The 21,246-nt window shown below is 31.6% G+C and overlaps 3 protein-coding genes across 4 annotated transcripts in view; 2 read left to right on the forward strand and 1 right to left on the reverse strand.

Moving 5' to 3' along the window:
- Positions 1–3,006, reverse strand: part of LOC129920731 (eukaryotic translation initiation factor 4 gamma 3) — a 49,662-nt gene extending 46,656 nt beyond the window's left edge. The window contains exon 1 of one of the 2 annotated variants that reach the window (XM_056002298.1): positions 2,604–3,006. The gene's annotated coding sequence lies outside the window, so the exon portion shown is untranslated. Of the gene's footprint in view, positions 1–2,125 lie in introns of both variants that reach the window. The other variant, XM_056002297.1, reaches the window with a different exon arrangement.
- Positions 3,007–9,441: 6,435 nt separating this feature from the next.
- Positions 9,442–11,378, forward strand: LOC129920715 (tRNA-dihydrouridine(20a/20b) synthase [NAD(P)+]-like). Its single transcript, XM_056002259.1, has 3 exons — positions 9,442–9,805; positions 9,868–9,989; positions 10,054–11,378. Exons 1-3 carry the CDS (start codon positions 9,711–9,713, stop codon positions 11,019–11,021), a joined length of 1,185 nt encoding a protein of 394 aa, XP_055858234.1. The 5' UTR covers positions 9,442–9,710; the 3' UTR covers positions 11,022–11,378.
- Positions 11,379–15,750: 4,372 nt separating this feature from the next.
- The window catches only part of LOC129920710 (cell adhesion molecule Dscam2-like), a 135,722-nt gene continuing 130,226 nt past the window's right edge, over positions 15,751–21,246 (forward strand). The window contains exon 1 of the mRNA XM_056002248.1: positions 15,751–16,641. The gene's annotated coding sequence lies outside the window, so the exon portion shown is untranslated. The remainder of the gene's footprint in view (positions 16,642–21,246) is intronic.

The raw sequence follows: 21,246 nt of genomic DNA on the forward strand, positions 1-21,246 counted from the left end.
GGCAATTTGTGTAAAGAATGGGTCTGAATTCTAGGTGGTTTAAACAAACTATATATTTCATACATTGTTGAAAAGGTCTAAATGTCTTCTATTCAACACTGGAACATTGTAGAAATATAAAATGGGTACACATTAGACGAAGATAGAATTTTTACAATGCCCTTTAATCCAGATTTTGGGGGTGTTACTGAGTGTTTAAATAACTTTTCCTAATCAGTGCAACTAGCTCTACAAAACGTGATAGGTCTTCTTTGTTTTTGTAACACAATATAATTTTAACAAAAAAAAAAAAAAATAAAATTATTACAAATATCAAACTATACAATTAATTTTGGTATCTAACAAAATATATAATTATGTTTAAAGCTGTTGGTTTTTTCTGACTTGTGTTCATTTGGTAAGGTGTTGAAAATTTGCAAGTCTTTGTAGAATAAAAAATTTTGCTCACTATGGCTATTTTTCATAAAATATTGGATTTGATATTTTTTCTGTCGAAGAAATTGATTCAGTTGGCTTTTGGCATGAAATTATATGAACCTGTTATATCTCGCTAAAAAAAATGCCGAATGTGGCAATGTAGTAACATTTTGAATCGGATATCATTGTTCATATTCTCAATTCCAAGACAATAACTGGAGCGAACGATTTGGCATAGAGTATGAAATGTTGAGAATGAGAAGGGGTTAAGTGAAATATTTCGCGTTTTGAGTCGTCGTCGTCGTTTAAAGTTTTTGTTTTATGGCTTTTTGTATGAAAATGAGAGATTTAGATTAAGAAATATGATCTAAGGCTAACTTCTAAACTATGGACACTAAATGAATGGCAATAACACCAAAATTTAAGTTATCTCGCTGGAAAAAAATAAAAAAAAAATCGAAAATGTCACTTAACCCCTTTTTATTCTAAACGTTTCATACTCTATGCCAAATCGTTCGACTTGCAAATCACAAAAGCCACCACAATTTAAACCACATGGCTGTTACAACAATTGACGACTTGTGCAAGGACCACGAGCAATCAAGTGTTAATAAAAAAAAAAATAACCTCCATACGTCCAACTTCCTTTCAGACAGGTGTCCGGTACATTGTCACATGTTTAAGTAAATTGGAAAAAAGAATCACCCTGCTTTGGGGGTAATAAAACATACTTAAGCAGAAAAAGCATTCACCAGCTAACATGCATGTTACATGGCTTTAAACAAAAAAAAAAAAAAACTCCACAATTCAATGGTTGTTGAATGTTCAATAAGTGCCTAAGTAAAATTACTTGCTCTTAGCACATAAAATGTGGTAATCTTACTACAACCCAAGTTGCACTGGAATTTTTCATCTAAACTGAATCTCCCAACTAAAACTCGTCTAGTTTCATAAACGACAATCATTAAATAGTCATTTAGAATATTACTTATTAGATGCCACATACCCAAAATGTCGATTGCATTTTTATAGTATCCACGTTTTGCAACAACTCAAAAAAAAAAAAAAGTGATATACCTATAGATATTTTGCCGAAAAGACGCCAACTATCGTGTTTTGGGAACTCATCAATTGAGTTTTATTTGAAAGGAATCTGAACGAATAATTCGACTGCGAAATGAAAAATGATAAATTATTTTCAAACTCTAACCCTGTTTGGTTTTAAGTTTAGGTTATTTTATTTTATTTTATTGAAATTTAGTTTTGATAAGTGTCTTGTTGCCTGCTGCCAGACAGGTAATTGGCATTTAGAGTTGGCCAAGAAGCTTAAGCCAGCCACGAACCAGACCAACCATCGTCAATAAATTTACCATGTGTGGCAAACTTCATAATGAAATACGCACAAAACACGTTTTTTGGAATGCCATGTCAGCTTCAGCTTTCAGATAAAAAAGAAAAGGAAAAAAATGCCAAGACAAGAAAAAAACGAAAGCACACACTAGAGTCATATTCTCACATTTTTTTTTTTTTTTTTTGTTTTAATGAAACAAGAACTAATACTTCCCCTTCAATGACCGCTTACCTAACTTAAACTAAAAAAAAAAAAAAAAAAAAAAAAAATGAAAACGAAAATGAAAATGAACACACTTTGTAAACTATTTTTATTTTTTTTTAATTAAAACAAAAAAAAAAAAAAAGAAAAACTCACCAATAAATTTATTTTCAATATCCACTTAACACGGACAAAATATCAAATCAAAAATTGAGAATGGTCCTTTTATTTTATATAGAAATTAAAAAAAAGGGTTAATGCCTTTTTACTTTTGTGGACTGTGGAGAGTTGCAAAACTTTTTGGTTATCTATTTAATAAATAATAAACAATTTTTGCTGAATGTTTCAAGTTTTTATTTTAATTCACTATATTCGCTGTCGTTGTTGTCTGTAACGAAAAAAGACTATAGATGATCGTTATCGTTCGTTGAAAACCCCAACTGATATTCAGGGAATTCTTTAAACAGAAATCACACACACGCGCTCACAACACACGGCTGTCAGCAGAGCTACAGGAGGTTACAATTATAAATTCAGTTTCAGTTTTACAAAAATACAACAAAATTTCATCAATTCCAATTTCGCGAATATGCTTTTGCTGTAAAATTGACTTTTATACGAATACGTTGCGTACCTTTAGATTAACGCGTGTTCACTTGGGATTTTTTTTTTTTGTTTTTTTTTGTTGTCTTGCTGGCCTGTGTCAGCCTGTCGTTGTCGTTATCGCTAGACAATTATTTAGAAACAAAAATCTGTCGGATTTTTTTTTTTTTTGTTCGACAAACGAACAGATTAATTGGATCAAATTATATTAACTTATTTTTTATAATAAAATAAAGAACTTGATAAGTTGAAGTTTATTGTTTTTTTTAATAAGCTCCTCTTATCTCTTGCCGTCAATTAGTTAATGCTTTTTAATTAATCAAATATAAATTTGGATGTTTTCTTTTTACTTGCGTTTTTTTTTTTTATTTTTACACCTTTTTAATGTGACACAGTATTCGTGGCAGCGCTATTTTTCTTTTTAGCGACCCACAAAAGTACGGGACATAGATAAAACAATTTTGAATGGCAATTTGTGTCCCTTCAAGCAGGAAAACTGAGTTCAGAAAAGACACTCCGACCTCCGACCGAGAAAAACGGGGTTGCACTCACACCCCTTCAAGCAAGAAAAGGGAGTTCAGAAAAGACACTCCGACCGAGAAAAACGGGGTTGCACTCACACACTTGCAACTTTTTATGTATGAACACAAAGTCGGACGAGAAATCGTGGTGAAAAAACCAATGCATATAAAATCGGCTCCGCGGTGATTATAATTTCCATACTAATTTGAGCCGCCTTCGGACCCGTTTCGTAGTCGAAGTCGGACTCAGCTTCGCCTGAGGCGGAGCGGACTCGAACGGAGGTCGGACTCGTTTGCTTGAAGGGGTGTGACTTCCAAGTGAATCGTTTATTTCAGAAACGACATAAGTCCATGAGCATAAACTTTTCAGGAGCAACAAAAAACTGTTTACACTTAAAATTTAGAGTATGCCGAGTTATAATCTAGCCTAAGATGCATTTAGAAACCTTTAAAATATAAACTTTTTTTTAGGTCTTTGCGGGTTTTTAAGCCTTTAAAGTCGGTGGACTTATGTCGTTTCTGAAATAAACGAAATTTTTGTGGTAAAACTTTTGTTTTTATTTAGCTATAGTTTTTGAACCCTACTTTCGATTTTAATAAATTAACTAGCAGTAGATAGAGTAAATCTTTACCTTTTTATAGATGTATAACTTAAAGGCTTTCGTGTCATGATGTTTGCCAAAAAAATTTAAAACTGGTAAAATGTCATATTATTCAAGAGTTAAAAATGCTGCCACCACCAGAAATCTGGCTATAACTTTTGAATCCTGAGTACAATTTTAATGAATTTAATAGATATAGATAGAGTAATTCTTTACCTTTTTATAGATATATAACAAAAGGGGGTGCGTGTCAAGATTGCTGCCAAAATAATTTAAAACTGGTAAAAAGTCATGTATTTAACAGTCAAAAATGTTGTCACCGGGTGAAAATTTTCCATATATTTTGAACCCTTTTCTTTCAGTTTTCCTATTTTGGGGGATCTGACATACTTAACTTTTTTTTCAGAAGATGAATAACTATACATAAGTGAGAAATTTCAAAAAAAAAAAAAATTTTGGAAAAAGTGGACTTATGCTGTTTCTGAAATAAACGATTCAAGTGTCATATCCCTTCAAGCAAACGAGTCCGACCTCGGTCCGAATCGGCTCCGAAGTGAGTCCGAGCTTGACAACGAAACCGGCTCCACGGGGGCTCAAATTAGAACGTGTGTGAATTGTGTTAAATAGTTAACCCTGTGTAAAATTTTTGACACTATTGAGGTGAATAAAAGATTTTCAGCTGTTAAAAATTTAATGGGCTCTGGGACCTGGTTAAATTAAGTTAAATTTTTTTTGCAGTTGGTTTTGTTTTTTTTTTTTATTTTTTTTTTGTTAAAAAAGTTTCATGGCAGAAAAGAGGCAGAGGCATGTATTCATTTCAATAGTGTCAAAAAATTTACACGGGTTTAACTTTTTAACGCAATCCACACACGGCCCTAGTATGGAAATTATAATCACCGCGGAGCCGATTGCATATGTATTGGTGTGGTGAAAATCTCCATTCCGAGAAAACACAGCCGAAGTCGTACTCGAGTCGGAGCAGCGAAAACCTACCAGAAAAAGGAATAAAAAAGGAATGACGTTTCGCATTCGCGACCAAAAAAACTTTCACAAACAAAATGTTAACAATTATTTTCTGGAGATACAGCATGCAGGCCAGCGGCAGTAGTAATTGATTTTACAAATTTTATTTGTTGAATGTTGTTCTTGGGTGGTGATGCAGGAGACGATAGATGATTTCCTACGGAAATACAGAAAATTATAATTTATACTGCTTAAGCACACTAAGCAACATTTCAGCGATGCATACCTTTTTAAAATGACGCTTTGTTTTTCTGTTGCCTTTGTCTTTCCTTCGTCAATTTTCCTTTTCGCACTTTTCACCACACGTTTCTCCTTCGATTTTGGGTGTAAAACGGCGCGTGCAAATGGAGAAATCAAATAGAACTCGGTTTTTTTGCTTGAAGGGTAGCTCTGGGCTGGTGAAGACATAACCAAACAATAGAAAGCACGAATTGTGATTGAATTTTAATTTGTGAATTTGGTTCTTGTTTTCCAAAATAAATATGTGAAACTAATGATATTGTTTAATTAATAGGAAATAACAACTTAAAATTTGAAAACAATCGCGAAATATACAAGTTTTTGTGGTTAAATGATTTCGAACACAAACAGTCCCGACAAACAATTTTGGTTCTATAAAGCTTTACAGATGCAATTGTTGCTTCTGTAAAGCATTATAGAAGCAAAATTGTTAGTAGGGGTGTTTGTTATAAGGGCCAGTTGTACAAATATTTAATCCGTGGATCAGCAACTTTTATCTTCTGAAATCGGTAATAAGGCTATAAGGTTTTAGCACTGGTGCAATGTCCATATATGTAAAAATAGCCACATTCACGCTTGAACCGAAGTTGATCCGCAGCTATATGTAATCTGCCGAAATCGGAGGGTTAAATTCCTGAACCAAGGCTGACCTTCGTTTGTACAACTGATGGCCCTAAGTGTGTGTGACCAAATGTTTTTTGTTTACATTTTCCCTGCCCAGAAATGTCAAATTAGAAAAGGAAAAGACAAAAATATAGTTTTTGGAATTTCCCTATAACCTTTAAGCAAGAAAATGGAGTTCTGTTTAAAGCCTTAACTACATTGGCTCAAAAAGTGAAAAAGTACAAAAGTGAAAATTTTCAAATGCATTTTTGTATATTTTTTCGGCTTGAAAAATTAAAACAAATGATGCAGAAAGCGAAGTTTTTGGTCTAATAAACAATTTGTATACTCTTTTTCACAAAACAATTGCTCAAGCCAGAAAAAAAATATTTTCACTTTTGTACTTTTTCAAAAAGTGGTGTATGTAGTTAAGCCTTAATTTCTCCATTTGGACACGCCATTTTACTCACACATAGACAATTTTTTGTGTATGAACACAAAATCGAAGGAGAACCATGTGGTGTAAAGTGCGAAAAGGAAAATGACGAACGAAAGTCAAAGGCACCAAAATAACAAAGCGTAATTTTATATTTTTTTCAAATTCTAGCGTGTCGTGTCTCTCTGTTTATTAAATTATTAATATGGGAAAGTTTTAATGTAAAAAAAAGGTATGTATTGTTGAAATATTGTTAAGTTTTCTTTCGGAGCAATTTTATTAATTAATAATTTTATGTGTTTTCGTAAGAAATTGTCTCCTCCTGCAGCTTGACGCCACCACCTACACAAAAAAATTCAATAGAGCAAATTTGAAGAATTACATCAATTACTCTTGACTGTATCTCCAGAAAATAATTGAAAAAAAATTACTTTGTGAAAGTTAAATAAAATAAAAAAATTTCAGTGAAAAAAAATAAATCTTGTTCTTTTTTGGTCGCAAATGCGAAACGTCATTCCTTTTTTTGTTAACTTTTCTGGTAGGTTTTCGTTGCTCCGACTCGGGTACAACTTTGGCTCTGTTTTCTCGGAGTGGAGATTTTCACCACACTAATACATATGCAATCGGCTCCGCGGTGATTATAATTTCCATACTAATTTGAGCCGCCGTGGGACCCATTTCGTAGTCGAGGTCGGACTCACTTCGGAGCCGACTCGGACCGAGGTTTTGTTTTTGTTAAGGGCCCGACCCATAGAATCCGTTGCGTCCGTTGCGTCGAAGTTTTTGACTGACAGCTCGATAAAATACACACGTTCTTATGGGAAGCGACCCATAAGCGACGGATCGGACGGATGCGTTTATCATTATCATTTCTAGGTATGACTTTGGCATGGTAAAATTGAACTCTACAACAGAATTTAGATATTTAATTGATATATATTATTAGATATTGCAATTTCTTTACAAATAAACATGAAAGTTCACAATTGATAAAATCGGAGAAGAAAAGAACACAGTTCTTAGTTCTGAAATTCTCCGGTGTGCACTCAGAAACAGAAAATCGAAGTGGTCTATGTCAAAACTTTTTTTTCTGTTTTTTTTCTTTGACACTGACGTTGGGCTTAAATTGTATTGATAATATTAATATATGTGAAGGCATAACTACATACACCACTTTTTGAAAAAGTACAAAAGTGAAATTATTTTTGTTCTGGCTAGCGCAATTTTTTTTGTAAGAAAAAGAATACAAATTGTTTTTTAGACCAAAAAATAAGCTTTCTGCATCATTTGTTTTAATTTTCCATCCCGAAAAACTATACAAAAATGTGTTTGAAAATTTTCACTTTTGTACTTTTTCACTTTTTGAGCCAATGTAGTTAAGCCTTAACATTAAATGTTATTTTTATTTAAATTTCTTCACAAATGAACAATGAAAGTTCAGAATTCATAAAATCGGAGAAGCAAAGAACACAGTTCTTAGTTCTGAAACTCCCCGGTGTGCATTCAGAAGCAGAAAATCGAACTGATCTATTGTTGACAACCAATGTCAAAGGATACGACGGATGAAAATTAACATTAAATGTTATTTTTATTTAAATTTCTTCACAAATGAACAATGAAAGTTCACAATTCATAAAATCGGAGAAGCAAAGAACACAGTTCTTAGTTCTGAAACTCCCCGGTGTGCATTCAGAAGCAGAAAATCGAACTGATCTATTGTTGACAACCAATGTCAAAGGATACGACGGATGAAAAAGTAGAAAGTTGGGCTACTTCTTCCGTCGAATCCGTCCGTCTCCGTCCGATCCGTCGCTTATGGGTCGCTTCCCATAAGAACGTGTGTATTTTATCGAGCTGTCAGTTGAAAACTTCGACGGAACGGACGCAACGGATTCTATGGGTTGGGCCCTTATGGGTTGGGCCCTTAACATTGAACCAGAAGAGGTGCGTTCTTTTTCTAACAATAGTCAACGATCGTTGTTATGTCAAAAATTATTGTTGAAGTGCCATTGTTAGAAATCGTTGGATTTTTTACAAATCATTTAGGAACGATTTATTGTTAGAGATTGTTATACTACGTTTCCACCTGACCTAAATCCGAGATTTAGCTAAGCAGATTTAGAATAAATCTCGAGATTTATTCTAAATCTATTTCGCTAAATGGTAGACTTAGATTTACCTAGCCTAAAACCAAGATTTTCAGCTACCCTCAAACTGAGATTTAGAATAAATCTCGAGATTTAAGCTAAATCTACTTAGCTAAATCTCGGATTTAGCATAGGTGGAAACATAGTATTAGACTGTCAAACCACCAGCTAAATTTCTTTTGAGAATACTTTTATTTCCATTATTATAACAAAAAAAATTGTTTTTTATTCACAATAAATTATCTTTCATCAAAAAATTACAAAACTCTCTTTTTATTTTCAATTTTTCCGCTTATTTCCAAAAGAAAAAAAATCTTTGAGTTTGTTTTGTAAAGCCTGGTACGCTGCTCGCGCTAAATTTTAGCTTCCATACAAATTATCGAAAATTTTTAGCCGAGATAAAATGGATCCCATACAAGTTATCGATAACTTGTATGGGAATTTTATCTCAGCTAAATTTTAGCGCGAGCAGCGTACCAGGCTTAAACAAAACATACACTTTGACACATCAACAATCTCATGAATGTTCAACTCATATCATGGAGGTGAGTTGGAAATAGTTACGATTTGTAACTATTTGACACTTCAAAACGAGTTTAGGAACGATGTTCATCTGTCAAATAGTTACAAATCGTAACTATTTTGTAGTTTAGGAACGACAAAAGTTAACGATAGTTAACAATAGTTAACTATTGTTAGAAAAAGAACGCACCTAAGGTGAGTTGGAAAAAGTTACAAAATGTAACTATTTGACACTTCAACATTGCATTTAGGAACGATGTATTGACGTCACAATGTTACATTTCGTAATTTTTTTCTCATTTAGGAACGATGAATGTTAACTATTGTTAACAATAGTTAACATCGGCGAATAAAAGAACGCACTTTAGGGCTACTGTTGGGTCTTAGCCAGAACCATAATTGGCGGATGGAGTCGGAAGCTACTGTGAATTGTTGTTGTTTTCTTTGTATTTTCGATAAGTCAGAGATACTTTGGGTATCTCTGCGATAAGTTTTCATCCGTCGAGTGCTGTTGTGAGCCTTGTTCCCCTCCCGTTTCATCCGACGCTTCAGTCAATTATAGTTCTGGCTTAAGCCTGGTACGCTGCTTGCGCTAAATTTTAGCTGAGATAAAATTCCCATACAAGTTATCGATAACTTGTATGGGATCCATTTTATCTCGGCTAAAAATTTTCGATAATTTGTATGGGAGCTAAAATTTAGCGCGAGCAGCGTACCAGGCTTTAAGGGTTAGAAAAAGAACGCATCTCTCGGGTTCTAGTTATACATATGTTTATGTATAATCAAGTTATGTATGTCTATATACATTTTATGACAACCATAGCCTCAGCATCAGCATGTGGTCTTTCATTATTCAATCTAAGAATAAGAAGTACTTATTCTTAGTTCAATTTGATTAATTTGTTTGCATGAAAATGTCAATATAATACGCGGTCGACAACTAAATGAAAAAAGTATGTTGACTAAGCTACTATTTTGTTCGCCAAATACACAAGTCAACTTTCCTCGCCGTCGTCCTCGTCGTCGTCAGTTTGTTTTAACAATATGACCGAATTCCAAAATATAACACAATTATTCCAAAGTTATAAGGAACAAAACAAATATGTGAATGTAGCTGCTCCCATGGTACGCTACAGCAAGTAAGAAATAAAAAATTCTCCTACCTTGTCATTGTTCATTCATATAACACTACTGATTTTAGGCTAGAGTTTAGGCGTCTTTTACGGCAAAACAATGTGAAACTTTGTTTCACACCAATGATAGTTGCAAACTCATTTAATCACAGCCAACAAGCACGTCTTAGTGAATTTTCTACAAATAAGGGTAACAAAATTATTCTTGACCTTGAAATCGTAATAAAATAAACAATTACCTTTATCTCTCTCAGATGATCGTCCACTCATAGCACAATTTGCATCCCATAATTCCTTAGATATGTTAGCGGCCAGTGAACTTGTCAGCCCTTATGTAGATGGTGTCGATTTGAATTGTGGCTGCCCGCAATCCTGGGCTACAGCAAAAGGCTACGGATGTGCTTTACTTCGAAAGCCAGAATTGGTGGAAGATATTGTAAAAACACTGCGTCGAAATTTTCCTTCATCGTTTAGTGTGTCTATTAAATTGCGATTACTACAGGGAGATATACGATCAACAATAGATCTGTGTCGTCAATTAGAGACATGTGGAGCTACGTTCCTTGTTATTCATGGAAGAACACAGTGGCAGAAAACCTCACATCCAGTTGATGTTACTGCCATGTCCGAAATAAAAAAATCAATTCAGATTCCATTGATTGTGAATGGTAATGTGAAAACAACACAGGATGCCGACGAACTTTACCAACAAACGAAAGCTGATGGGGTTATGGCAGCGAGAGGGCTCTTATCTAATCCATCCCTCTTTACTGGTACGACACAAACAACAATCGAATGCTTACAACAGTGGTTGGACATTGCAAATGCAGCTGGCGATGATTTATCCTTTCAATGTTTGCATCATCATTTAACATTTATGTGGGGCAAGCTGATGCGTCGACGAAGACGCGTAATCTTTAATAATTTCTCAACCAAAGAACAAGTCTTTTCATTTTTCGATGAACATTATGGTATTCGCCCACGAGAGATTGACGATTGGGTTTCAAATATGCCATGTGAATATCCTGATTATATTGCTGCCAAATATTATGCACAAAAAACAACGGCAATCGAAACTTATCGAGATGGTAGAGAAGATGGCACATTTTTTAAAAGTTTCAGACAAAAAGTACTCGATGTAGAGGGTAGTAGTATGAATGGAGATGCAGAAGATGATCGTAATGACTTGTTCTTTCAGAATGGATCAATTTTTGATTTGTGATTGTACATATTTATTAGTCAAATTAATGTCGAATTCTTGTCAAAAAAACAAAAAATATCGAATTAAAATCGATCTTGATGCGTGTTACGTGTCGTTAACAATGTGACGAGACGAGCATGTTTTACTGAACGAAAAAATCGATTTCAAATCGATTTTTATTTTGAGAGGAATTCGACATAAAAGTCGAAGTCCCTGTACAGGACTTCAGTTGTATTTTTTTTATAATTTTTTTGTATGAAAAGTTGGATATATTGCAAGTTATTTTTGAAAATTTGTTAAAAATCTGATCAATTTGAATATAAGTTAAAAATTTTGTGTAGTAATATTAATAAGAATAAACGAAAACATACATACATACATACACAATAACATTAATTGATTAATCTAAGTTAGAGCGCGTTCGAATAAAAGATCACCGAGGTTGCTGCGTGGTTATCCCACAAAGTCGCTGCTGAGAGATCAGACGGCAGCCGATGAATTAAACTGTTGACAGGACAGCCCGTGAAATCTATGAGCACAAAACGAAGAGAGAAACGCCGAATAATAAATGACATATCGTAGGCTTAAAATAAAAAACACTAATCATAGAAATATTTAAAAAAAAATATTTCTATTTTTTTTATGAATCAAACGAAAACTCCCTGGGAAATGTGTTCGGGAAAAGATATCATTTCTTTTTTGTTTTAATTTTGTTCTCTTATCGTTAAGAATGATGAAAAAGTGATTTGGAGTCCTCACGAACGCAATGCCCGGGAGTTTTCATTCACAGTTGTAGGCGGCCACTTGATTATGACCGATGAAAATTTTCACAAATTTGTTACGCTAAAAATTTATTTTATTTTATTTTATTTTTTCTGTACAGTAATTATTATTACGGCTTTCTACTATAACGCTAACGGCCATATTATTCACTAGTTTAAAAAATACATCTGGATGTAAAATTGTCAAATGTCAAAAATAAATCCAAATCCTATTTTAACTATGAAAATAGTTAAAAAATAGTTAAAAATGAGTATTTTTTTCTCTGTGTGATAGTGAATATTATGGATTTGGATTTGTTTTTGACATTTCAATTTCTTTGAATCCAGATGTATTTTTTAAACTAGTGAATAATATGGCCGTAAGTAAGAAAAATTAAAGATTAAAAGGAAAACACGAAATATTGAAAAAATGGTTGTCTCCTCTATCGTCATAAATTTTTTTGACTTTGCCTCTTAAAAAAAAATTAGTAGTGGCTGAGCGAATGTTATAACATGTATTAATTTTAATTATGGGACTACGCATTGATTAAATTTAAAGACTACTTTGCTTTACGTTTTGAATGAGACTCAACTTGTCTTGTCATTCCGATAGTCGCGAGCCCAATTTCCTCAGTGGATAATCGTCGGCACGTTTAAAGAGTCAGCACAATTCAATTATTGTCTCAAAACAATATCCGTAAGATGATATTGAATGGACAATCAAAGTGAACATTATAATTGAAGTGTGCTGAGTTCAACGCACGACGATTTCCTCTGGTAGGTATGGTAGATGGCACAACAAATGTTTTATACAACCGTATACAACGTTAAAACACGTAACAGAAAAATTGTTAAAAATTTGATTATTATAATAAAACTGTACTGTACAGAAAAATAAAATTAAATTAGTTTTTAGCGTTCTAGTGAAAGAATTAATGACAAATTTTTGAAAATTTTCATCGTTCATAATCATGTGGCCACCTACTGTAGAATCGGGTTGAATATAAAACTTTTATTTGGATTTTATTTTACAATATTTATCCCTGATTTTTCAATCGTTTGTAAGAAGAATGTCGCTAAATAAATAAATAAATAGAATAATTCAATTGAAAACGAAAAAAACACGTTTATTCGTAGAAATTAGCCTTATACCCTGTTTTCACTAGAGCCCTTATGAGATAATTTAGCAAATTATCTCATTTCGAATTCCACATCGTATAGAAAAAAAATTTAATTTGAAATTTGAACTGATGTAATTTGCGAATTTATCTCATTTGGGTTGTAGATTGTAGTGAAAACCATTGTATATATTATGGTGCTTCTTAAAAATCAATTTTCGAAATTTTAATGGGACACCCTTTCATTTTGTTTTTCCTGCCTTAAATATAAATTGGGTAAAATTTGGTCCAGTTTAAATACGTTCTAGGGGTCGCTACCACAATTCTACTACAAGTTTTGAAAAAAAAACCAAATTTTGTTTTTTTTTCTCCGAAAATTTTAAAATTTGTAATCAGAATTAATTACTTTATATTAAATCTTTAACTGTTTTAAAAGAAATTTTGATAAAAATACAGCGGAAGAAAAATGAAGTTTAATTTTGAATGTTTTAATGGGACACCCTTTCATTTTGTTTTTCCTGCCTTAAATATAAATTGGGTAAAATTTGGTCCAGTTTAAATACGTTCTAGGGGTCGCTACCACAATTCAAAGTTTTGAAAAAAAAACCAAATTTTGTTTTTTTTTCTCCGAAAATTTTAAAATTTGTAATCAGAATTAATTACTTTATATTAAATCTTTAACTGTTTTAAAAGAAATTTTGATAAAAATACAGCGGAAGAAAAATGAAGTTTAATTTTGAATATTTTTGAATTTGACATTTTTTTTTTGTGTTATTCTGTAGAATAGCTAACTGAGTGATCTTTCTTAATTGAAAAATTCAATGATTTTATCTGATTTTTTATGAGCCTAATATCTTTATTCGACAGACAGTTAACTGACTGTTTATTAGAAGATTGAAAAATCGGGTCTTAAGCGTACTTTGTATTGTAACAAAAAAAATTTTGTTGAAATTGATCTTTTTTTTTTTACTTAAATCTTTAGTGAATGGTAGCGACCCCTAAATTTTAATATTAAAATCGGAAAAAAATACCATATACTATGCTTATATGGTAGAACATATTGCAGGGGTGTCCCATTAAAAAATCGAAAAAAAGATTTTTTCGACCATATAAGAAGCACCCTAGTATATATATTTCTATAGTACTATCATAAAGTCGAACTTAGTATTAGTTCATGTCGCTACTTTTTTGAGGTGGCGCTCAATGTGTTTTTTTTTTCATACAAATTCTGCATTTTTAAGTCACCACTAGAGTTCCTAAGATCGTTTCACTTCATGATAGTACTATGGAAATATATATGAAAACAGGCTATTAACTGGGGTTTATCTGGCTGATGAAAATTTGGCTCAAAAATTAATAGGATTTAAAAAAATAACGTATGTATATGTACCCATGCGTTCCCTTATCTTCAATGATTGCAGCACAATTTCTAGTTTTTTTTTGAAAAACAATATTTTATTCATTGTTTTAGAGTGTTCTCACTTATGGAATTCATGTTTGGGTTAAAATTAATAAAACTAAAATAGTGGAGCTACAAGTTGTTCAAAATAAAGCAATAGAAACTCTTGTTCGGCATCCAACAGGAGAGAGAACGAAATAAATGCACGAGCGTATCACGATATCTTACCAATATCATTTGTCTATGAGCATTAGGTGCTAAATATCACGCATAACATTATAGTGAACCAGATAAATACTACAACTCTTGCATAATCAACACAATACCTACTAGAGGGGCCAATCTTATTCACATTTCATCAAATGAAGCCACGTCAATTCAACATCGGCTTATTATAAGCAGGTAAGTGCTTCTTTCAAAACATTAAATAAAAAAATTTTTTGTAAGAATACTAATGTTGTCATTAAAAATAAATTCATTAATTCTTAATGTACCTAGTTCAGGTAAAATAGAAGGTACATATCATCAACAAATAAAAAAAAATTGTTACACTCATGAACCAAGGATCAATTATATTATCTTATGTTTTTTTTTTTTAATAAATTATGGAATTCAGAATTAGAACCACAAAAACTGGAAAAAAATGGCACCCCAATACAAAAATGGTAGAAATGTTTCATTTATAAAAGAAACCAAGAATCAAAGCAGTCTATACAAAGCAAGAATAAAGATTTTTCATAAATAAAATTAAGTTAAAGGGTGCTTTTTTCGATGAGATAGTAAAATTTGTAATTGGTCCCAAAAAACCACTGATTCTTCTTATTTTTGGCTTTGATGACAAATTGAATTTTAATACTTAAGTTCTTAAGCAATTTACGCAAATCATGGGCCAATGGTGCAAACTTTTTAACGATTTAGTAAAATGTTTAAGCTATTTTAGTAAGTTACTAAGTTAAAAAGAAGAATTTGCTATTTTTAAACGATTTTTTTTACTCAAGTTAAAATCTGAAAATGGCTGCTTTAACTTTTAGTAACTGCTAAATTCATATGATTTCATTTACCTCGAAAATAAAAATGAACTTAAATTTGAGAGAATTAAGTTGTTTTTTAATTTTTTTTTGTCTTGAAATAAATATGTACATATATTTTAGATTAAAAAAAAAAAAAAAATATTCGACGAGAACAGGATTCAAATCCACGTGTGCATATGCAAATTGTATCATCACCCCGTACATAGTAGGTACTCCTTGGTACAATGGTTGAGAATTCCACCATGATAGCTTTTGAGTTACTTTTTATAAAATATTTTATTAAAACTTATTAACATAATAATAAGCTTTAAGGCAAAAGCTTTGCTTGATTAAATTGAGCTTTTATTAACACCGATGAAGTTTTTTTTTTTTCGTTCCAATTTAACAAAAAAGTATGTGCATCAAATCATGGAAAAAAAGCTTCCACTTATAAAGTTGCCAAAGACATCCACCCACTACCTTAAGCTCTGACAATGTTTGACAAAAGTTTTTTACTTTAGCCAACATCATCTCTCTTGAGTTGGCGCATAAGTCAGATTCCAGCATCTGACAGCGTACCACATCTCAATATCCTTATGAACCAGTAGCAGAGAACATACCACAAATGCCATTCACAAATTATACTCCCCCAAAACATAGAAGCGAGCGCAAACGAAACGAAACCCAAAAAGTTTCAAGTTTCCACTACACTTCTCGTACATGAAGAGTAATTGTTAGAAGCCACAGCAGCATCCGTATATCATACAACAACAACAAATCAGTTAAAGGACTTTATCGTTATTTCCGGGACGGAATTTTACTTGGCACGCGCTCTTCGTGCACCAACTCTTTATGCTTCGTATCAGTTCAGCAAAGAAACAGAAACAGGAACAGAACTGAGATCCGAGTGAAAGTTCAGTTAATCATAAATAATCGTCGGCAAAGGATGGAATCGCCTGCACACATTTTCCGTACATCGTTATTTAGCTAATATCTTTGTTTTCCCATGTTTTTTTTATTTTTTTAAAATTGACTTCTCCTGTCGCACAGTCCTTTTCCAATTGATGCACGGTCTTAAAGTAGTTATGCAAAATATAATTTTATCGAAGTTTTCGAAAATGAAAATGGTCAGAACTGAGTACTCTGAGACAGTATTTTGAAAGTGATGTTCAATGCAAAGTGTTTGTGTGATTCTGATATGATAATGATAATAATGATAACAAATAGGTTGCCGCAACGAGAGTGTCAAGTGCCGTGCCGTGTGAATTAATAAAACAGGTCATGTCCCTTGACTACATGCCGCGTGACTGCATTCAGTAATTCCAAATAAACAGTTTATATCTCCAAAAAAAGGTAAATTCTCTTTTATTTTCCATCATAATCATCTCACTGTGCTGTGACTATCGCTGACTGATGTTGGAGTTTCACTTTTCCATTTATTTGTATTTCCATTTTAATAATCCGATTTGGTTGTAAGAGATTATTTTTTGGCATTGGCAGAAGCGCGTTTCATTTAGTAAAATTGGAAAGTAATATGTCAAAACCAACGAATTTTACTCTATTCCTGTCATAATTTGATATTGCTTTGGATAAAAGTAAAATGTGCTCGATTATAAATAAAGGAGAGCAAGGCACAGGTTGGTTGTTTTTATTTCTTTTGGATGATCTTTTGAACGTGTGCCTTTTTTGAACCCACGATTAAATCTGACGTTTTTGGATGAGCATTTAACTCACTAATGTCAAAAACACTTAATTCTTTTCGAGGAATTTCAAAAAGCAAATAAATAATAACCCTATCATAAGGTCTGTTTTCTGTAGTAAGCACGGGATAAACGGGATAAAAGAAACTCAGTCGGGGGTAAGGAATTTACTTGTTAAATGCAACAGCATCTTAACCCCTCGGACTTAGTAACATTGTTTTTGTTGCATTTAACGTGTACATTGTTTAGCCCCGACTGGTTTTTTTGTCAAGCTATTACGGGGGTAAAAAAATCACAGCTATTAAGTTCTTAACGTATGCGTCTATTCATTTTAAACTTTTGAAAGCAAATCATAAAAACTCTAAGTATATTGAAATTTCTTTCTCGAGTAAAAAAATCATAACTTCCACAATTTTGAACTGTGATTTTGATGAATAAAAACTTGTTTGATTCAGCATAAATAAAACTGTTTATGAAAAAAATTTCAAAACACAAAATGTAGCTTAAAACGGTCTCCGAGCTCTAAAAACAGGGAAAAAAAAATCAACAGTTCTCCTATGTTTAGAACTATAGAAAAATCTGAAATTAAAATGACTAAGTACAAAATAGTTGAAATGTGAAAACATTGAAAAACGGTTATTAGAAGATAGCTTGAAATTTTAAGGATCTACGAGAAATTTCAATAGCCGAAATATGATGTACTCAGTAACCTCTGCTAGGTCACTTCCAAAGTAATTGACATGATTTTTATTTTGTGTTATGTGTAATGGGTCAAGTCCACTATTCTATAGGTTGGATATTTTGAGGTCTTAAAAAATTAAGGGTTTTGTTTTATCTTAAATACATACATAATTCAAAAGTTCCTCTAGTTTCCGAGATAGAACTTCTCAAAGTTCAGAATAATGCTCAAATTTCAAATAGACTTGACCCATTATTATTCTGAAAGCCACATTTTTTGTAAAATTTTGTTGGTTGTCTTAAGTAGAAGAATTGTATTTTTTAAAAGAATGGGTACAAAAAACCAAAACCATTTTATTCAAAAATAATCACCCGTATTGCGATTGCCAACAACTATCAATTAATGTTAATTAAATACACAATTATTTTGCAAATACTACCCCGGTTTGTGGTCAGATCAATTATTTGAAAGTTATGTTTTACCTTATTGAGTTCAAAAATAAGAAGACCAAATTCGTTATTTTATTTTGAAATTCTTATTTTAACACACTCAGGGAAAAAAATAGTTATTTTGAAACTATTTGCATAGTCACTTTATATAGAATTCCATGAAATTTGGCGAATAACTATTTTTTGACAGAAAATAGTTACAAAATAGTTAAAAATGACTAGATATTATAAAAGTCACATGCAAAAACAGAATAGTTAAAAATAACTATTAAAATAGTTAAAATTGACTGTGCCGTAGTAATTACGCAACTATTAAAAAAGTAATTTTTAACTCTTATGTTTATATTTAGAAATAACTATTATAATAGTCACATGGCAAAGCAAAATAGTTAAAAAAAACTATTTTGTATAGTTACAGAAAACTATCTTATAGAAGCGTGCCAGTCCGAGTACAAGTTTCAAGTCGTGTGGTACAACAAAAATGGAGGCTTTTGTTAAAAGAATTAAATCTGTTGTTTGTTTAATTCTTTTTAAACAAAAGTCTCTATTTTCGAGGAAAACCAGTCCGTCTCCAAATAAAGGTAAGAAATTATTATTATAATTAATTATTATTATTTGTTCAAAATTATTGACTTATTATTATTGGCCTTATTTTGGCCAATATCAGCATATTTCGTGTGAACCTTATATTTGGGTTACTGCATAAAAAACGATTATAACAAAAAAAAACTATTTAGTAAACATTTTTTCATTTTTAGTGTTTTTTTTATATAATTTCCCCTCCTGTAAGCGGAGGGAGATACATATATACCCCCCCTTCCCCCTAAAAAAAAATTCATTGTATGTATTGTATATAGCTCCTCCCTCCATCTGACTATTTAAATAGTTACAAATAACAATTTTAATAGTTAAAATTGACTATTTAATAGTTAATTTGGAAAACACTTCGATTGACTATTAAAGTAGTCACAAATAACTATTTTTAACTATTTAAAATAGTTATCCCGATTTTAACTATGAAAATGACAATTTTTTTTCTCTTTGTGCAGGAATGCATTTCGGTTCTCAGCTGTAGCATCATCATCAGCGATCGGCAATTAAACTAATTTTTTATTTTTGAGGTCAATAAGGTAAAAGAGCTTTCAAATTACGTACACTGGTCGGGAACGAAAGTATGGCTAGAAACAAACCATAGGTACTTTTCTAAAGGATTTTTATGTGCTGAGTTCGTATCCAAAGTCCAAATTTTACTGGCACGTCACTACCTATGCAGTCTGAATTATTATTATTTATCGTCCTAAATACATATATTTATTTTTTCAAATATTTGAAAAATTAATTCATGATTTATCTCAAAATCTTAGTAGGTATCTACGTATCATAATGAATGTTTTTTTTGTATCCAAATTCCAGTTTGCGACTTCTGGTTTGGATTTTAAAAAATAACATATTGCAAAAAAAATATTTTTGATAAAACATAAAAAAAACTTTAAAAATTAGTTTTTGAGACCTTATATGTATGTAAAGAAAATGTGATGAGTATATGTAGCTAAAAAACTAGACGTCATAGAACAAAACTAAAAACAACTTTGAACTCAGTACTTACGCTAAAGTCAATTAAAATCACCTAACATCAATTGATGATTATTAAATATTAAAAATTGGTATTTTAAAACGTAATTTTTGGGAATAAAATATCTACTTGTTGATGGTTTTCTTTTTTAATAAAATTTCAATTAAACAGTGGGCATATTTTTCTATTTTAAAAACATTTTTAAATTAGTAAAAACGTATACAAATTTGATTTCGCTGAAATATCAATTATTGTAAATCGCAATAAAAATTAAATTTTAAAAACAACAATTCTTCGATTAGATTTTACAATTTTTCTTTTTTCTTTCTGTGGACGTTTTTCTTGTTGTTCATTTTACTCCAGTCAAAGCGTCGGAAAAAAGGACCTAACCTTGGGCACAGAGGCACTGTCAGTTTTTATTTTATGGATCGATAGGGGTATATTTAAAAGGCTTAAAGCCAATTTCTCACCACCTGAGCATTCTTTTTAGCGGAGTTATTCAAAAAATGCATTTTTTGGGATATTTTACTTCTAAGCTAATATCTTTGCTCCAGTTTGTCGTAGACCAAAAAATAAGCATACGTTCTCTTCCTTATAATATTTTCTATCGTTGTATGTGATTTCATTGTATTAAAGTGAGTTACTACAAAATGGCAGCCAGTTAAAGTCAAATTCTAGTTGTTAAAAAACACATGTTCGTTTTTATTTCGAAAAAAGCTAATATTATGGTTAAAATTTTTCTAACATATTTTGTAGCCCTCTTTATTACCTACATTTTACAGAAAAAATCAACTCTTTATAACCAAACCGAGCAATTGATAAATGAACGCAAGTAAGACCGGTGCGAAAACACCCAAAAATATCGTTTTTTGATAATAACTCGGCTTCAGGATGTCCCACGGCAAAAAATAAAGCAATTAATTGTTCGTTACAACATTTTCTATTGTTTTGAGAAAATATTTAATATTAAATAAAAAAGGTATTAGATTTTAACTATGGAATATTACGTTGATAATATTTTGATGTTAAACTTTGCAGAAATAATTTGTAATAAAAATGAAAAAAATATTAATACAAACCGTTTTCCTTTTAATTGGAACTATATAAATATTAGAGTTGGGCACTTTAGTTCATTTGAGTGATCGATCACTTTAGTTCAAATCACGCTACTGAACTAGTTCTGAACTAGTTCATTTTAGTTCAATTTATTTTAATCAGTCCGTTTTTGTTAGAATTAAAAAACAAAATTAGTTTGTTCAAACTATATCCAAATTTATGTAAAATTAACGCATTCTACATAATAAAACGAATTCAACCTAAAAATAGCAGATACATGTTTTTATTTTTTATAAAAATTCTTAATTTCGTTCATATATGTACTTGTCGAGCTTTCTGCTTTCTGATTCCTGACGAAAGTCTAGAAGAAGTTCGTTTTGCTCTCATACAATCGAAATCAAAGTAATGCAAGGACCAATATGCTAGGGTCAATGTGGGTAAATGTAAACAATTTCATGTCTTTTTTTTTCTTTTGACTTTAGATTTTAATATGATTTTACG

Source organism: Episyrphus balteatus, chromosome X, assembly GCF_945859705.1.
Source record: "Episyrphus balteatus chromosome X, idEpiBalt1.1, whole genome shotgun sequence".
Taxonomy (NCBI): domain Eukaryota; kingdom Metazoa; phylum Arthropoda; class Insecta; order Diptera; family Syrphidae; genus Episyrphus; species Episyrphus balteatus.